General features: G+C 44.3%; 1 protein-coding gene across 1 annotated transcript in view; it reads right to left on the bottom strand.

The window, feature by feature from the left end:
- Positions 1 to 6306: 6306 nt before the first annotated feature.
- LOC309579594 (uncharacterized protein) overlaps positions 6307 to 17219 on the bottom strand; it is a 28968-nt gene continuing 18055 nt past the window's right edge. The window contains exons 9-16 of the mRNA XM_082293000.1: positions 14411 to 14501; positions 13774 to 13860; positions 11935 to 12087; positions 10629 to 10758; positions 10465 to 10497; positions 8703 to 8806; positions 7519 to 7602; positions 6307 to 6599 (exon numbers count right to left, since the gene is read on the bottom strand). Of these exons, the coding sequence (XP_082149126.1) occupies positions 6495 to 6599; positions 7519 to 7602; positions 8703 to 8806; positions 10465 to 10497; positions 10629 to 10758; positions 11935 to 12087; positions 13774 to 13860; positions 14411 to 14501 (787 nt within the window). The 3' untranslated portion in view covers positions 6307 to 6494. The remainder of the gene's footprint in view (positions 6600 to 7518; positions 7603 to 8702; positions 8807 to 10464; positions 10498 to 10628; positions 10759 to 11934; positions 12088 to 13773; positions 13861 to 14410; positions 14502 to 17219) is intronic.

The raw sequence follows: 17219 nt of genomic DNA, 5'->3' as shown, positions 1-17219 counted from the left end.
ACGTTTTTCTGTTAATTTTCCTGATCCATCTGTGCAATCCTGTGGAATAAATAATTTTACAAAGCTCTGCCCTGACCTAGGGAGTGATCTTGGATGTTTCAACAGCATTTTAATGAGGCAAGAAGTGAGATTTTTGCTCAAATGCAAGAAAATCAGATGATACAGTCAGAAAACCAGGAAAACAGCCTGGCAGGAGAAGCTTCCCCTTTTGATAGGAGGGAAGGATCAAACAAAGGGGTTTGTTCCACACTCAGGATGGAGTTTACAGAGGCTCCAGCACTCTGCTGGTGGTCAGTTTAGCTTAAAATGTTGAATATATTTTGTGGATGTATTTGTGTGCTAATTTGGTGTCAAGGAAACAGAGAAAAATGAGCTCATGGAGTGGTGAAATTTAATGCATCTCCCTCCACATCCATCGAGGTGCACAGATCACCTCCCCTCAGGAGGACTTGTCCCAGATTTATTTCTCACCAAAGGAGTTCCACATCAAGGGCCAATGGAAAATTAAGACTAGCACTGCTGAGGGAGTCATTTGCATTAAAACAAGCAGTGAATAGGAGGTTGTCCATTGATCAGATTGCTTGTTTGAGATTTAGAGGGATTGGATTGACTGGAAGGCTTGTGCTGATATTCGGGGAGGAAGCCACAGGGAATGGCTTTGCATTAGGATTCTTAGTGCCATCTATTGAGATGTGCCAACTTCTACAGATTTTTTAGGTATTGGAGAGTTTGATTTTTATGTATTGGAGGGTTTGATTTTTTATATATTGGAGGGTTTGATTTTTTTTCTATTGGAGGGATTGGTTGTTCACTCACTCCCTTCCAAGGCATCCTTTTGCTGCTGGGATTGGTGTCCAGCCTCCCTGCAAGGGTCACATCAGCTGCTCCTGACACATTCACACACTGTTGGGAAACAGAAAAATCACAGCAGGGCACCTGGAAGTAGCTGAGTTTTCCTCCTCCTGTTTTAGAATAAGTATCATAAGAGCAAATCCCTGGAGCCGGGCACAGCCTCCAAATCTCTAGGAAATCCTTGGCAATTGGGACAGGAACATGCCATGTCACCTTTTTTACTTCTTCTCCCCAGTATTTGGCTTCCAAAAAGGAATGATTTTTTGGAAGCCCCAGTTTTTCTGCTCCTCCAACAGTTTTTTGAGCCTTTTTTGCAGCAGACAAGATGCTTGCAATGGCTCGTGCCAGGGCAAAGGGTGCAACAACCCCAGGACAGCTCCATCTGCAGAGGCCTAAATGAGCAAAGCTGAATGAACTCGTGAGGTCTCCAGAACAAACAAAGAAAACCTAAGGGAAAAGGTTAAAACCAACCATCCAGTAAATACTGCTGGAGATCTGCATTCAGTAACCACTGTGAGGTCAAAGTTCTTGACAAGGGTGTCCTTCTGAAAGATTTCCATTCCAAAAGTCACTTCCTACCGTGCAGTGTGTGAATCCCAGCCTACACCAATCCCAGTCCTTGGAATTTTCAGTTTGAGACATTGTCTTTCAGCAGGTAAGAAAATTTCTGCCTGCATTGCACTGAGCTTTGTCTCAAAGCTCTCCCTCGGGATGAGTTCGAGATCAGTGTTAATGAGCAGATCTGAGTCTCAAGGGATTCAGACAAAAAAAGTTTTAAGACAGAAGTTATATTCTGCATGAATTCCGGCCCTTTGGGGAGGGGGCCAGCACAGCCTTCCTGCCTGCAGAAAGGGAGAGACAAATGCAGAAAAAGATTTACACACCTAAACCACCAATTTTTGTGCCTTTTGGGCCAAGAAACTGGAGAGCTGCTTCATCCACCACAGGCAGGACTTGGAGAGCAGAGTCATCCCAGCAAGGTTGTCCTTTCACAGGGCAAGTTCAGTAAATCCATAATCTACAGGATTTGGAAGGGGTCTGATTTTCCTAATCAGCTTAATTCCTGATGGCAACGTGAGAGATCAGATTGTCTCAAATGGCTGCACTCCAAGGAGCAAGCTTCAGTATTAATGACAGCAACTTGGGATGTCATCTGGGAGTTATTTACTGACTCAGAAAAGTTCCTGGACTGGAGTTGAGCAAATTTCTATTTATAATTGCACCATTTCAGGCCGAGTCCTACAGAGCTTGTCCAGGAACATTTCTAGGAGCTACAGGAAGAATTTTGGTAAAAATCTGCTCATCAGTACTTGATCTTTATGGACAATAACCCTTGGGGTTTGGGGTTTTTTTAGGTCAGTGCTTATGAGCAAATGACATCACCACAGCAGAGATCACCAGTTATTTACCCTTTTGCAAAAGTGTGTCAGTGATTTATGTTTCTAAACACATTGCAGCACTTTTGAATTGCATCCAGGGACTTCAAATCTGCATCTGAGACCTTTTGTTTCAAATGCCTTATTTGTCAAATGAGCTTAAAGCAATATTTAGCTACTTTGTGGCTTTCTCTTGTATAATTACTGATGACTGCCGTTGTATAGAATATTCCCAGCGGGCAGAATTCATCCCTGGGTAAATAGGTAGCAAGTGGGAAGGCTTAAAGCACATTTAGCAATGCCTGCAGTCATTTCAGTGTACACCCAAAAAGCCACTGGGCTGCTCGGGCACATCACACTGTGCTGTGAGGTGAAGGATTCAAGTCAGTGCTAAAGAAAATCTTATTTTCACAGAGTATTCACACCTGCATGAGAATGAGCTGGAGCTTTCAAAGGCTCTCCTGTTCTTTGTTACTCTGGGAATAAAGCTTTTAGTACATGCTAAACAGTGAAAAAATGAGTATTTACATTGAATTTAGGGGGAAGACTTACCAGTTGAGCATTTTGGCAGCCTGATTGAGCCGTTCACTCAGGGACTGGAATCTTGTTCCTGTGAATATTCACATCCCAACCTCTGGGATCGAGGCAGGGAAGGATCTGTCCAGGAGACCTTTGAGCCACCTCAACTCTTCATCAAAACAGCCCCAGGCCTGAATTTTCCACATGTTCTTCTTTAGGATGAGCAGTTTAAAACTTCTTTGTGGCTTTTCTGTGCCAGCAACTTCCTGAGCACAGGAGTGAGGATTTTCCAACTCTTTCAGGCCTTAGCTGTTGTACAGTGAGCACCCAACAGGTGCCCTTTCAGAAACCCCACTTTTATTCTCTTTATCCAACACCATTTTTCCCTTCTCCTAAAGCTGGTTTGGATTTGAAAGGCATTAATTCAAACTAGAAACCTGTATTCATAAGCGGCATCAAAGATTTCTGCATAGAACACCTTCCAAGTGACCACAAGTTTTATTTTTACTGCTCATTTATACAAATTAGCAGGAGCACTCTGCCTGGTGCCTGCAGTTCAAATAGGAAAGGGGGGAAAAAAACCAGGACAACTGGAAAGCAAAGGTCAGCCACTGCCCTGGGATGTAATTGTGCACTTATGGAAGTTAAAGTTTTTCCACTGACTCCAGTGCTGGATAATCTCTGCTCTTCACATCATCGGTTTGAAGAAACCCCGGGAAAATTCTGCCCCTGGGGAAAGATATTTGTATTTCAGCCTGTGAATTCTTGAAAACCCCTTGTGAGTGGTGCCCCTGTGGAGCTCAAATCCCTTCAGTGACCTGTGCCTAAATGAGCTCCATTTCTTCCAGCATTTCCTGGAGTCAGGGGTTTCTTCTGGGAGCTCCAAGCCTGGAGTGTGGGGCTGTTCTGAGCCGTGGTTCTGCTGAGGGCCATTATTGTCCAAAAGGAGATACCGAATTTATCTTCCCTGTCCCTGCTGCTCCTGCTCACCCTACCAGTGATGTGAATTTTGAGGAAACAAGCCATGGACAGAGCTCTCCTTTTCCTCCTGGATCCAGCGGCTCTGGCACAGCTGAGCTGTCAGCAGAGGAAAATCAGTGCAGATCTGACCGAGAGCCTTGCTCCACACAGCTGAATATTGAGATTAATTCCACTGACCAGAACTTTCTGTAACACCCTCACTAAGCTTTCATATTCCAGAACATGCCAAAAATCAGCTCTGTGTGAAAAAAATAGCCCAGATGTAAAAATGCTGCAGTTTTGCAGGTCATATTGCTCCTAATATCAATAACCTACACAAAGAGAAGCTTCACCCAACGCTCTGACTTTTATGACTTTTGCAGGATGAAACCATCACCTGCTAAGGAGGGATTCTAAGGACATTATCCACAGGGAGACCTGGAGCTCATCTATCTAATCCCAAATAAATACTGAGGTGTAAAAACCATTATTCTTTATACCCCTAAAACACAAGAATACATTTGAAGAGACTTGAAAAACCCCAGCCTTATGCTAAATAAAGAAACAAAGAACAAGGTAGGGAACGAGATCTATTTATTTTTATTAATAGATTGGGATGTCTCAAGCTCCCAGGCACTGAAGGAACAGCTTATTTGGGAAAACAGAAACATCTCCCACTCCATAGGAAAGCTTTGTGCTCTCTGAAAGGATAGAACTTCATGCCAAGAAGGTGCTTGGGCATTAATTTCTTTAATTAATGCTCCAGGATGTTCACACAAAGGCCCAGATATCGACCACTGGGCAGGATATATTTTTAATTGGAAGAGGCCGTGCCAGCTGGGCTATAAAACAAGTACAAGCTGTTAGATAGAATAATGGAGAAGAAAGACTTGGGGGAAAAAAGTAATGAGGGGAAAAAAGTAATGAGGGGGATAAAAGGAAAGAATCCTCAGTTATAAGAGACTTTCCAGGACTTTGGAGCTAAAAAACCATGAAACCTATCATGGGCATCACGAATGCTGCTCAGGGATGCAGGGATCCTGATCCATGGAAATGGCCCTTGGATGCAGGATTATCTGGCACGATTCCCATGCCAATGGAGAGAGCTCAGGTTTTGGAGCTGTAATCACACATCCAAAGGTGCCAGTGGTGGTTACAGGGCAGGCACCTGCACTGCACAGGCCACTGTGGATGAGGGGTGCAAGGAATTCAAAAGGAATTGAATTTTCCTCTTCCAGGCAGAAATGAGGGGTGGGAGCTGCAGATCCTGGAGATATCATTGCTCTGATGCCAACTGGAGGCAAATACAGCCAATATTTTTGTGTGTAAAATTAAATACTTGAATTGCTTCTGCAAATATTTTTATGCAAAGTAAGTCTCGGGGGTGCTAATTTTGGTTTTGTTTCATTCCTTTTGCCTCTGAGAAACATGAGTGCACGTGGCTAACTGCTCCAAAAGACTGTTGGGGAGCCAAAATGACACATTTGGCTGGTGCAGACATGGAAAAAATCTTCCATCCCCAATTTCCAGGCAGTGCCCAAGTGCCTCTGCACTCCTGGTGATTGTCCCTGGCTGCCCCAGCACTGAGATTCTCTGTGCTGCAGCAGCCAGGCTCTGTCCTGGCCTTTTCCTGAACTCCTGGATGTTCCAGGTCACACCTGGAGCAGCAAAGGCGATGCTGGATATGGAGAAGTGTTAAATGCCAACTCAGAGAGGGCTGTGATGATGGAATTCTGCCGTGTGAGCGCATCTAAGCCCTTCAGAGAGGTTAATCCCAACTCCTCTTAGTGCTCAAGTTCAGCATTTCCATCAAAGCCCAAACACGGGGCAGAAAGACCCAAAATAAATCAGGTAATTCACTTTTCTCTCAACCCACACTGTTTGCAAAGCTGGGAGAGAAAATGCCCGATTTTATCAGGGCCCTTTTACAGCTCCTTTCTGCTGTTCATGTTCAACACATCCATTTTGTCCTTGCATCTCTCAGCCTCTTTTCCTCCCATACATTGAGCTCCTGATAATTACTCTAATTAGAAACGTGCAAAAGCCAACAAACACAACAGAAATATTTTCTTTTTTGAAAACCATGGATAATTCCCTCCCGTATCCATTACTTTGATGCTTCATGAGACCTTTTTATTTTGCTGCTCTGACATTTTTCTCTTCCTGACAATGCAAACGTTATCTATTGATTAATTTCTATAGCATTTATGGCAAACACATGACATTTGCCATAAAAAGAACTATTTTATTGTCTTACTTAAGGGGGACAGGGCAAAATAAAACACTCAGCCAAAAACTTTCTTCATTACATACTAAGGGTGCAATGTTTTAATAGCAAAATAAACAAGAATTTGTTTAAATATTCTCCTCTGCGGGTAACAGCTCCCCATTTCATCATAAAACATGTAAAATATTATTTAGAAATTAGATCACCACACAGATCGTTATTCCTTGAAAATATTAAAACTGCCTCAGATGCCAGGGTATTCAAAGGACAAGATTGAAAAGAGAAATTATAAAAGGTCAAAAGTGTTTTTCTTTTCTCAATATATAGAGATCTCAAGGTAAAAAAAGCACAAAATTGAGAGGGTCATAAGTGATCTGTGATATTACAGGTTAAACACCATTTTAAAATTCCACATTATAAACCGATTGTCTCTCAAAATCGAGGTGTTCTGCTGCACAGGTGAGATGCTGGCAATGTGCTACTGATTAGTAAAGAAAAAAACAACCAAAGGTTGTTTCCTGGACTCCTCTTTCCCTCAGCTCTCCATAAAATTTGTGCTCTTACGGTGTGACTTCAGCACAGGCCTTCCTGAACTCCCTGATGAAGGAAGATATCCATCCAAAGAGCTCCTGCGAGTCCAGGTCTGGTGCCTCCCCAAACTTGACCTGGGAATCGGAAATAAAAGGATATTTAGCACAGGAGGAGGAGGAGGAGGAGGAGAAGGAGGAGGAGGACGAGGAGGACGAGGAGGACGAGGAGGGGCAGGGCAGGGCCAGCGCAGGCACGAGGGGACCCCAGCACTGCCTGGGCACCCCTCAGCTCTGCAGCAGGAGCAGCCACCCCCAGCACCCCGTCCTGAGCAGGGCTTTCAGGAGAAACAGGAGAGATTTGTCTGTACCCCACTCCAGAAGTGTCCTCCCCGCAGCACAAGGCTCCCCACGTCTAAATCTGTTCAGTATCCCCCACCCATTTCCACTTGTTGTTAATTCTCTCATTGTCCCAATTTTATTTCTTGCTTTCTCAATCTTTTTGGGGACAGAGTTCTTCGTTTATGTGCTGCACACAGACCCAGCTTGCTGCCCCACACTGAGGCAATATTCCTGTTTGCAGGAGCCACAAAGAAACCCTGGTGCCTTTTTGAAAATATTACTTTTAGTGGAACGTTTGTAATTAAATTTCCATGGTCAAACATCTCATTAATCTTCAGTGTCTGCTCAGGCAGGTCCCCAAAGGTCCTCCTGGGCTGCATCCTCTGGGTGACATTTGCTGATCATTAAACTTCTCTGCTTCTAATCCCTCCCCCATCACAAAATAAAATAGAAGTTAAAAAACCACCAAAAAACCACCACCACCACGTAAAGTCATGTCCTAATCCCAGGATTTTTCCAGTTTCGGAGGTTATCACTGCATTTCTGTCCCTTTCCTTAAGATCTCTGACTGTTAAATATGGGATTTTCTTTCTGTTTCTACAGCCAGTATAAATAAAAAGCAAGTGGGAATTTCTTGTGCTCCTTTCCACTCCTTTCTTCCCCTTTTAAAAAGAAATGCAGCTTTATTTTCATTGCATTTTAATATGATATGTACCAGTACGTTGCTATAAAGCTTCTTCATTTCATCACATCTTTTTGACAGCTGGGAGAGATCCCCTTCATATTTCTGAATTAAATCCTGTAATAAAATAAATTTAATTTGCTGTAGGAGCACACCATTAAAGCAGGAATTAAACAGCAGCGAAAACAAGATCATTCAAGGCGAAATTTTCATGTCATGAAAATTTCACATTTCACAAAAGAGCAGCACACACATCTCCTTGCAACCATTAACACATCGAAGACAAGAAAAAAAAGAAACATTAACTCTAGAGAATTTTAACTGTATTCTAAAATGACAAAACCTAAATCCATGAAAAGTGGCAGGGCCAGATAAGCATCACAAGGTCCTGATTTCCAGCACGTTCGGCCTTTTTGCACGTGCAGCAAACACTGCCAAGCTCCAGGTCCTTAAAGGGCAGAAGGGGGCCTTAGAAACAAGTCTGGAAATGAAATCTCTTAATTTTGTTTTGTTTGTAACACCCACATTTTCAACAACTTAATGTCTATGGAAGAAGCACCTGGGAGCACAAAGATGTGTGGGACAGCAGAGATGGACGTGGTGGGGACACCTGAGCTGCCCCAGGGGAGCTTTGGCTGGGATTTCAGGAAGAATTTCTCCACCAAAAAGGTTGTCCAGCCCTGGCACAGCTGCCCAGGGCAGTGCTGGAGGCCCCATCCCTGGAGGGATTCAGAAGAACGGGGATGTGGCACTTGGGGACGTGGATTGGTTGTGCTGGGTTTGAATTCAGTGCTCTTAAAGGGCTTTTCCAACCTAAAGGATTTTATGGTTCTGTGTTCCATGGCAGGGGTGGAACTGGATGATCCTTAAGGCCCTTTCCAACCCATTCTGTGATTCTCAGATCTCTGCTCTCTTCTCTCCTCTCTGGAGGCAGAAGAAATGATAACAAATTCACTCTAAAATCCCAATTATCCCAAAGCAGATGTTGTGGGCAGCTGTGGGGCTGCTTGCTCCTCATCCATTCACCTGGGAAGGAAAAGCAGGAGATGCAGAAACCCTGAAAACCCTTCCCACGCTGCAAATTACAACAGGAGACATCCCCAGAAGGGAGTAAAAAGCCACTTTCCCTCAAATCCTCCTGATTCCCAGGTGTCAGCACAAACTCCCAGGTTACTCATCCCTTACTTCAGCCCATGAGAAGGGTGTGGTAGAGTTACCTTGAGTTCCTTGCAGAACTGGGACTCCTGGGGTGTTGCCTTGCTTGCTTTGGGTTTAATGAGCCTCCTGCCCTGGATAATGTTCTCCAATTCTTTTTTTAAAACTAACACAAGGGAAAGAAAATGAGGAATTTCAGCAGCATGAAGAGGTGTCCAAAGGGCTGCAATTGTCTGATTTAGGGCACAAGGAAAATCTAAGAGAATATGGGTCTACAATACATTTATCTAGGAGTATTCACTTCCTGGGTTGAGGTAGAGCTCCTGAAAGAGGCATTTTCTCATGGCAAAAACGTGCTCACATCCCAGCAACTGCAGCATAACGCAGAGGGCAAGAGTGTGGTAAAGCAGCAGCCATAAATCTGACCTTCCCCAGCCTGAGCACTGGCTTAGCCATGGAAATAACATTCTTCAACCCACATTTCTCTGTAGGAAGCTCTGGGGTCCTTCAAAGAGAAAAGAACAGAAATCCTCCTCTGTGGAACAGTAAGAACTCTTGTCAGCCGGCACTGGGCTGCTTCCCTGGGAGCTCTCCTGCTGGGAAAGGGGGGACAGAGGACACAGCCTGGGCTCTGGGGGCTCCTCTGGCATCTCCCTCCCCTGTGCTCAGGCAGTTCCTGCAGCACCGAGCTCCAGGATGTGCCTTGAACTGGGAAAAGCTGGTTCCCTGGATTTTGGTGCATCTCCTTCCTCTCTGCCCTGGGCACATCAGGAATCCATGGAGGGAAGAGCCCAGTCAGCCTCATCTGGCTCCCCTGAGTCACCTCTTTGGACCTCTCCCCGCAGTTCCTGGGTCTGTGCCCATTTTGCAGCTTTGCCCAGCACTTTCCAAAACTGTCCTTAAAATATTCTGTGATTTTGAATTGTCCCTGCAGACCACCAGTGACTGAAGGTAAATATTGTTACATTTAGTCACTTATGTCTCCTAAAAGGTGATTGGAATTTCTTGGAGCAGGACAAAACACACCAAAGGAGCCTCGAGCTACTCCCAAAGCTGACCCCAGGGCCCCCAAGGGGTGCAAGGGGTTTGCCAAACCCAGGCTGAGAGTGACCATCATGGAGATCTGTTACCAAAGGCTGAAACTGGGAATACTGGTCTGCAGTCACAGCCAACACCCATGCACACCTTCAAAACACAGATTTTTATAAATATCAACAAAATACACATCATTTCCACCCACTCACACGCCTCTATCAGCTCTCAAAGGGTTCAGTCTAAAAGCCACTGAGCTCACAGGTTATGACACTGCTCCATGGGGAGTTGGAAATGCATCTTCCAAAATCCATCTCCCCAAAATCCATCTTACATTTGAACAACCTTGGTCTGTGCTTCCAGATGACTTCACTGGTGCTGGAGTCCCTTCTAGAGAAGGAAACCAGTTTGGTTCCAGGAAGTTCTTGAACTCCAGGAAGTTTTCTCCTGCTGCATTCCCACTCCCAATTCCCAGAGACTGTCACAGCCCTCACTGTGACAGAGCACTTGTGCTACTTAACTTTTGTATTATATGATAAACTCTATTTACCATGGGCAGTACATATTTTTTACATTTCTAAACCACCTGGACACACTTCAATATCTCTTTTTTTTTTCTAAAATTCTTCACAGCAACATGGCAGGTTAAGCATCACCATGGCAACACTTCACCTCAATGTTTTGAACCTTTAACTCCCTTTATAAACTACAGAGGTGCAGTGAAAACCTGTTCCAAATGACTGCACAGCGCATGAAAATTTGTCTCTGAATGTAGAAACCACATTTACATACCATCAACTTCAGCACTGAGGCCCTTCATGGATGCTGGAAGGGAAGAGAGAGGGGAAAAAACATGACAATAAATATCATTTACACAGTCAGGATGGGAGTTTGCATGGAAGTTGAAGGACTTCATTTCTTATTTGTTGATTATTTTCCCCCCTGCCTTCTCTCACCATCAGGAACAGCTTCAAATTCTGTCAGCTCCTGAGGAAACATGGCCAGCTCAGGCTCGTGTAAGAGGATCTGTTCCACAAGGGCGTGGAGCAAGGTGAACGTCCTCTCCTTCCCCCTCAGCAGAGGCAACTGCAACAGAGCAGAGCAATGATTGACACACTGGGCTATCATACCTTAAACAAATAAATAAAACACGAAAAAGGAACAGCAGAGATGCTGACAGATCCCAGGTATATTTGGCAAGAATAGAAAACAACGGAATTAAACTTCTCCTTTTCATGTTGCTGTTTCACTCACATTCCCAATTCATATCCCCTGACCTTCCCTGTTCTTTGGTGTCTTCTTATTCCCACAGGTCTTTTTCAACTTCAGGTACTCTAATTGATTGCAAGTGATTTTGGCCCCCCAAAGCAAACACAGTCATCTTTCCTTTCCCCTTAGAATCACTGTGCTGTGTTCACAGAGAGAGCAAAGCTTCTCTGGGCACCCTGTGCCAGGGCCTGCCCACCCTCACAGGGAGGAATTTCACCCCAATATCCCATCTAAACCTCCTCCCTATCAGTGGGAAGCCATTCCCCCTTGTCCTGTCCCTCTATCTCTTGGAAATCCTCTCTCTCCATCTCTCTTGCAGCTCCTTCAGGCCCTGCAAGGCCACACTGAGGTCACCCCAGAGCTTCTCCTCTCCAGGTGAGCAATCCCAGCTCTCCCAGCCTTTCCTCCCAGCAGAGCTGCTCCATCCCTCTGCTCATCCTGGAGCCTCCTCTGGGCTCTCCCCAGCAGCTCCAGCTCCTCCCTGTGCTTGGCCCCAGGGCTGGATGAGTTGCACTGGAGTGAAATGAAGCACTCAGAAATTGCTGCAGGGCCACAGGAGAGTGGCCACTGCAGAAGAAATGCCCAGGTCCATCCTCTGAGCACAGGGAGGTGAGAAGGGTCCATTCAACAAAACTGCAAAATGCACTTTATCTAAACTGTGCCTAAGCAGGGCCTGCAGCTCAGACAATTCCTCATGCCAAGGGATTTTAATATCAGGGCAGGCAGAATTTTGATGTTCTACCTCACTAGAGACACAGGGCATTCAGCACCACAAAGCCAGTGCTGCTGCCTGAAATGGGGCAACACAGCTTCTTCTCACAGAATGAAAGAATCCATTGTTAACAGGACTTGGTTTTTGTGGAACCAAGGGCAGGTGGTAAAATGTTGGCTCCTCGTTAGGAATTACTGCCTCTCTCCACATTCAGAGTTAATATTAATGGCTAACAAACCTTAGAATGTGATGGCTTTAATTACAAGCAAATAAGTACTCACTTTGGCCAGAGATGACAATCGGAATCCTTTAGCCAGCTCTTTTCCAGCTTTTTCATTCAGATGGTTCCCCATGGCTAAAATGTACTCCAAGACAGCAACAAACTTTTGGCTGGATTGCAGCTGCTTGCTTGCTTGGATTTTCTGGATTATCAGCTGAAATGCACAAACCTGCCCTCAGATAGATTGACAATGTGGGCAATCCGTGGTGTCTGTGCCTCCCCTGTGCCAGCCCTCACTGTCCCCACCTGAAGTCACTCCCTAGCCCAAGGCTACCTTCCTATGCAAATCCCTCAGGGATTTTCAGCAAGGACCAGCTCAAACTCCCCTAAGACCAAGCTGTGTTGGCACAGTCACCCCAAAAGGAGCCACATCCTTTCTGGCTGCCAAACCAGCTTCAGCCTCCTGTGCACGAAAAGTGTTTTGCTCTTTGGTTGCCCAAATTTCAGGGATCAGCGGAAGCAGAGTCTGGAGCTCCATCCTTCACCTCCCACCCTTCTCTTTACACCAGCTCAATGCTGTTATCAAAATTCTTAGCACAGTTTCCCCACAAGGAAGAATAATCATTTCCTGTACTCAAACTCAGTATAATTCATTTTTCCCAGGAAAGCCACCTCCCATCTAGGGCTTTAGGCACAAGACGTGATTTTGTTCTCAGTTAGAAAATTTGGGGTTTTTAGCACCACACCTCTTTTCAGCAGCCACCAACACACCAATTTAAAAACAGGGAGAGGAAGAAGCACATGGGAGAGCTGAAGGCTGTTGTTAAAGCATTTACAGCACAGCTCAGGCCAGAGGATGCTGACAGCCAATATTCACATTGTCCCATAGGATTTTAGGTGTGTATTCTGTGGTTTAATCATAGGTGTTAGTGTGCATAAGAACATACTTAGACACTAATTAGCTCTTCAGTGACCATTAAATGTCCATCAAAGCAAACAGTGCAGAAAATAGCTTCCAAATATTCAATATTTGGCTTAAGTGGAGGACAGCAAAGGTGTAGCTGCAGCAGGCAGGGTCAGGAATCTCTGCATCTCCCCTGTGCTTTCCATCTGTTCCTCTTCTGAGCTTTCCTCACTGTTACTATGGTTTTAATCACAGCCAGACAAAGGACAACAACTTGGTCCTGCAGAACTTTCACATTCTGTTCTCATTCCCATGCAGAACCACAGCAAAACCTCTGAAACATTTTCATGGTGTGGAAATCCTTGTTTTGAATCAAAGCATGGGCAAAACCTGGCAGGTAAGGCATGGCTTGGCACAGCAGGATCCAGTCATGAGACTGGCACTGGTTTATTTGCATCCCCCACCCTTAGGTCATCCTGGGAAAAGGCAGAGAGGGACTTGAGCTCTGATTCCCAAAAGTTTCAGTCCAGAGCTGTAATCCTTAGAGAGAACAGCTCCTTCAGTCTTCAGGAAATATTAAATCTCTCTGAGATTTGTCAAACAAACTTCCTCCGTGTCTTAGATTGATTCGTTCAGCTCATGGGGCAGGAACCTCCCCACAAAGGGAATTGAATTTTAATGGTGAAATTCACTTCTGTCTTATCACTGCCCAAAGAAGGAGGAAAGCTTAACAGCACCAAAGAAAATTTTGAAGATCTTTTCCTGTTCTTTTCTCCCTCTTTTTTGGAAGTCTGTTCTACTGCCAGGCCCGTTACCTTGAACCTTGGTGGAATAAGGATGATATTAAATGCACGTATGGAAAATAAAGGAAAAAAAACCCAAAATAATCCTCCACAACTACAAATCTTTGAAATCTGCACTGAGGTGACCTGGGCCTCTCTTATCAAACTGACAGATGTTGATCACAAACACGCCATGAGGGCTCCTCTTACTCACAGGCTCCAGATCTCTGATGCTCTCGGGGAGCTCACGGACACTGAGCAGGAGATCCAACCTCTGGCCCAGCTGAGGGATTTTACACATCTGCACAGAATGGAACAGAACAGCAATCAGAACTCACATTTACACCAAAACATGCATTGTTTACAATTTACACCAAAACATACAAACATTTCATTATTTATTGAGCAATTCAGCTGTGCCATTGTTTTCCTAATTTCTGTGTTCGTTTACTCATTTTATTCTGGGTCTAATCCTGGGGGTACACTCTGGCACATACTGCAAATTCACTGTCTGCTCCTAGGGCACACATTCTTAAAATCAATTGCAATCCTTCCTTGTGAGCAAAAATACTTAAACACATATAATTTTATAGATTTTGGGAATCTAGCTCAGAATAAATCAGCTCCTACTCTGGAGGAAGAGGAGGGAGTGTGACTTGGAGACACAAAGGGATCCATAATTCTCTTTTTATTATCTACCTGTCTCAACTCTTCATCAGAATAATCCTCCTGTGCTGATTCTGGATGAGATTTTAAACTTAAGTGCTAATCAACAGCTTCTTGTGGTGGTTTTAGCTTGGAGAATGTCCTAAAAATAGGATGTGGTATCTTTTAATGTTGAAACTCCTTACCTCTAACATAAACTGGTCAACCATGTGCAGCTCTGAGCATGACCCCTTGAAGGACAGGTACCTTTCTGCATCTTTTGGTGTGGGCAAATATCTGTGAAGAGAAAAGGAAACTTAGATGTCCTCTTCCTCTTCATTCTGTATTCTGATGAAATTCCATTCCTTGCCCTGGAATTTCCTACATTTTTGTGGTTTATGTGTTTCATATTTATCCTTAGTAGGTAGTTGAACCAGCTGTGAGATGGAAAGCAAAAGTCTGCAGATAGCTCTGGGTACCTGGAAATGCTGATATGTACACGAGGAAAATAACAGCCAGAATGTTCCCCTGCAGCTGTACAGATAATTTAGAATGACAGAATATTTCAGAAAGGCAAAACCATGAGACAGAGGAGTTCAGGCCCTGATTTGCAAAGAGGTTGGATCCATTTCTTATCTCTGATATCACAGAATAACATGAGCAGGAAGGAACCCACAAGGATCATCCAGTCCATCCTGGCCCTGCACCCCAGCAACCCCACCCTGGGAGTGGTTCTCTTCTTCACCCTGATTTTCACGGAGTTTTTTACTTGTTTCAATAGTGACAGCACAGAACACAGACCCACAACTTCCTCCCCTCTGCACAAGGTCACAGAATATCCTCCAGGGCTGCAGGTTTTTAGAAAATGGATGTCTTCAAATATGCCTTCACTTGGAAAAACAAACACAGCCCCACAGCTCCCTTCCTTTGGAGATCTTCCTGCCTGTCTGAGCCATCACTGGGGGAATTCGCAGCATTTCTTAAGAAAAGTGGAATCGATGTCAGAGCTCACATAGAGGAGTGTAAAGAAGCTGAAATAAGTATTCAGGTCTACTCTCTTTTCTTTGTCTTCAAAAAACCTTCTAAATTTGCAGCAAGAGTGATTAAACATTCATGGCCATAGCAATACATTTCCATTCAAAGTCAGGAAATGTACTCAAAGATGGAAAAAAGCAAATATTTTAGCACGTTAAACACAGGACAAAGAGTAAGATTTATTTTACTGTTGTCAATAATTAATATAACATTTCAATTGAAAAATTGGTGGCTTTGCATTACTCCACCTGTGTTAAAGCAGATTACAATGTAATCCTTTCAGCCCACTTTACCATCAGGAAAAAAAAAATGAATTCTCATTTAAAAATAAGTTAGCTGTTGGCAAATGAAAGGGTATTTATTCATCATTAAAAATAGCTTGAGTTTTTAAGCAAATTCACAGAACGTATTTTAAAAGGTGACAGCAAACATCTTCATTTAAGCAGAAGTCTGATACCCCATAAAGTCGTTCAGCTGCATTATGCATAGAAAATGGAACTAACAGATTATCTGGAAGGTTTGAAGCTTAAAGCATTAAACAATGGGAGCCCTGAGAAAGGAGGCACACAAACATGGGAATGCACTCCATAAATATCTTTTTACATGAATGCAGCTCTAATGGAATCTGTACAATGAAAAAGACTCCCATTTCTTTAGAAAGAAAGAAAAGTTTAGAGAGACATGGAGTGCTTTGTTATTAAGACATGAGGATAAAGAATCATTCAGGGAATGCTGGAGAGGTTTCCACATCAAATTCAGTCCTGAAGTTCCCAATGACATCCCACCACTTCCACTGGATACACGAGCAGGACACTCTGCTCCCCGGTGGCAGCCTTGAAAATGGAATTTTGGGGTTGACTTTAAGTATTTTTTATTCTACAGTAGTAGGATTCAGACATTCTGCGCTGGCTCAGACACTCTGACAGGTATGATTTGCACTGAGAGGAATTTTCCAGCCCTGGACTGTCCTGTTTGAGCTCCTGTTCTGCCCATGGGCTCTCAGTTAGCTGGAGGCCACAGCTCTCAAAGGTCAAATTTTTCACTGCAACTCCCAAATGGAGTGGAAAGGTCTCCAGAAGTGCTGAGTGTCCTCCTTGTGTCGTGACAAATCCACCACAGAGCATTGCACGAGAGCAGCGTGGGAGTGGTGAAGCTCAAGAGAATTCCTGTCTGCTCCTTCGATTTTCCACTGCCTTGGGAATCCAAGCCTTCATTTTGAGATGCATCTCAACTGTTTCAGTCACACTCAAACCTCTTGGGGTGGAAAAAGAAACATCTTCCTTTCAGTGCAAGATTTGCCTGTGGATTCCTCGATTTTGGCACTAAATAACAATCCCAGGGACAGAATCATTGAAGCCACGTACTATCGTTCGAGTCCTTGAAAATATCTAACACTGAGCAACACAACAATCAACATCCCTTCCACATTCCACTGCTGGGAATATTCCCTCAGCATTATTACCCTCAAAGAGAGACTTCAAGGAAAAAAATGTGGTATTTCAAGCTCCATTGCCATCATTATTATTATTATTGTCTGATGGCAAAGAGCCCAGATGCCATAAATCAGTGATGCCACAGCAATTCCAGCAGCCTGGAGATCCTGGGCTGAGTCTGCAGCGTCAGGAGTGAATCCTGAGTGGCAGAGTGGGGTCAGTGCTTCCCTTTGAACCAAGATGGGAGCAGGGGATGCCCTGGGAAATGGGGCTGGAGAAATCTCCTTCCCTTTGCCTTTCCAGAAACAGCCTCACGTCACTGGAGAGCACCTCGATGTCCAACTGTTCCCTGCAGTTATTTCCTGCCCAATTCCAGCACTGCAATAAGATATTCCTGTTTTCATGGAGGCTTTAGGGTCAGATTTTGAGCAGCCCCCTCAGCGGGGCCATGCACCTTCCACCAGATCCTAATTCATGTGCACCAGTGTGGGGTTTAACTGGGAGAGCCCTGGGGCAGCAAGGAAACACCCTCCAGAACATCAAAAAC

The sequence above is a fragment of the Coloeus monedula genome, assembly GCF_965178545.1.
Source record: "Coloeus monedula genome assembly, chromosome: 17".
In the NCBI taxonomy this organism is placed as follows: domain Eukaryota; kingdom Metazoa; phylum Chordata; class Aves; order Passeriformes; family Corvidae; genus Coloeus; species Coloeus monedula.
The sequence above is the reverse complement of the archived record's forward strand: the minus strand, read 5'-3'. Positions and strand labels throughout refer to the sequence as shown.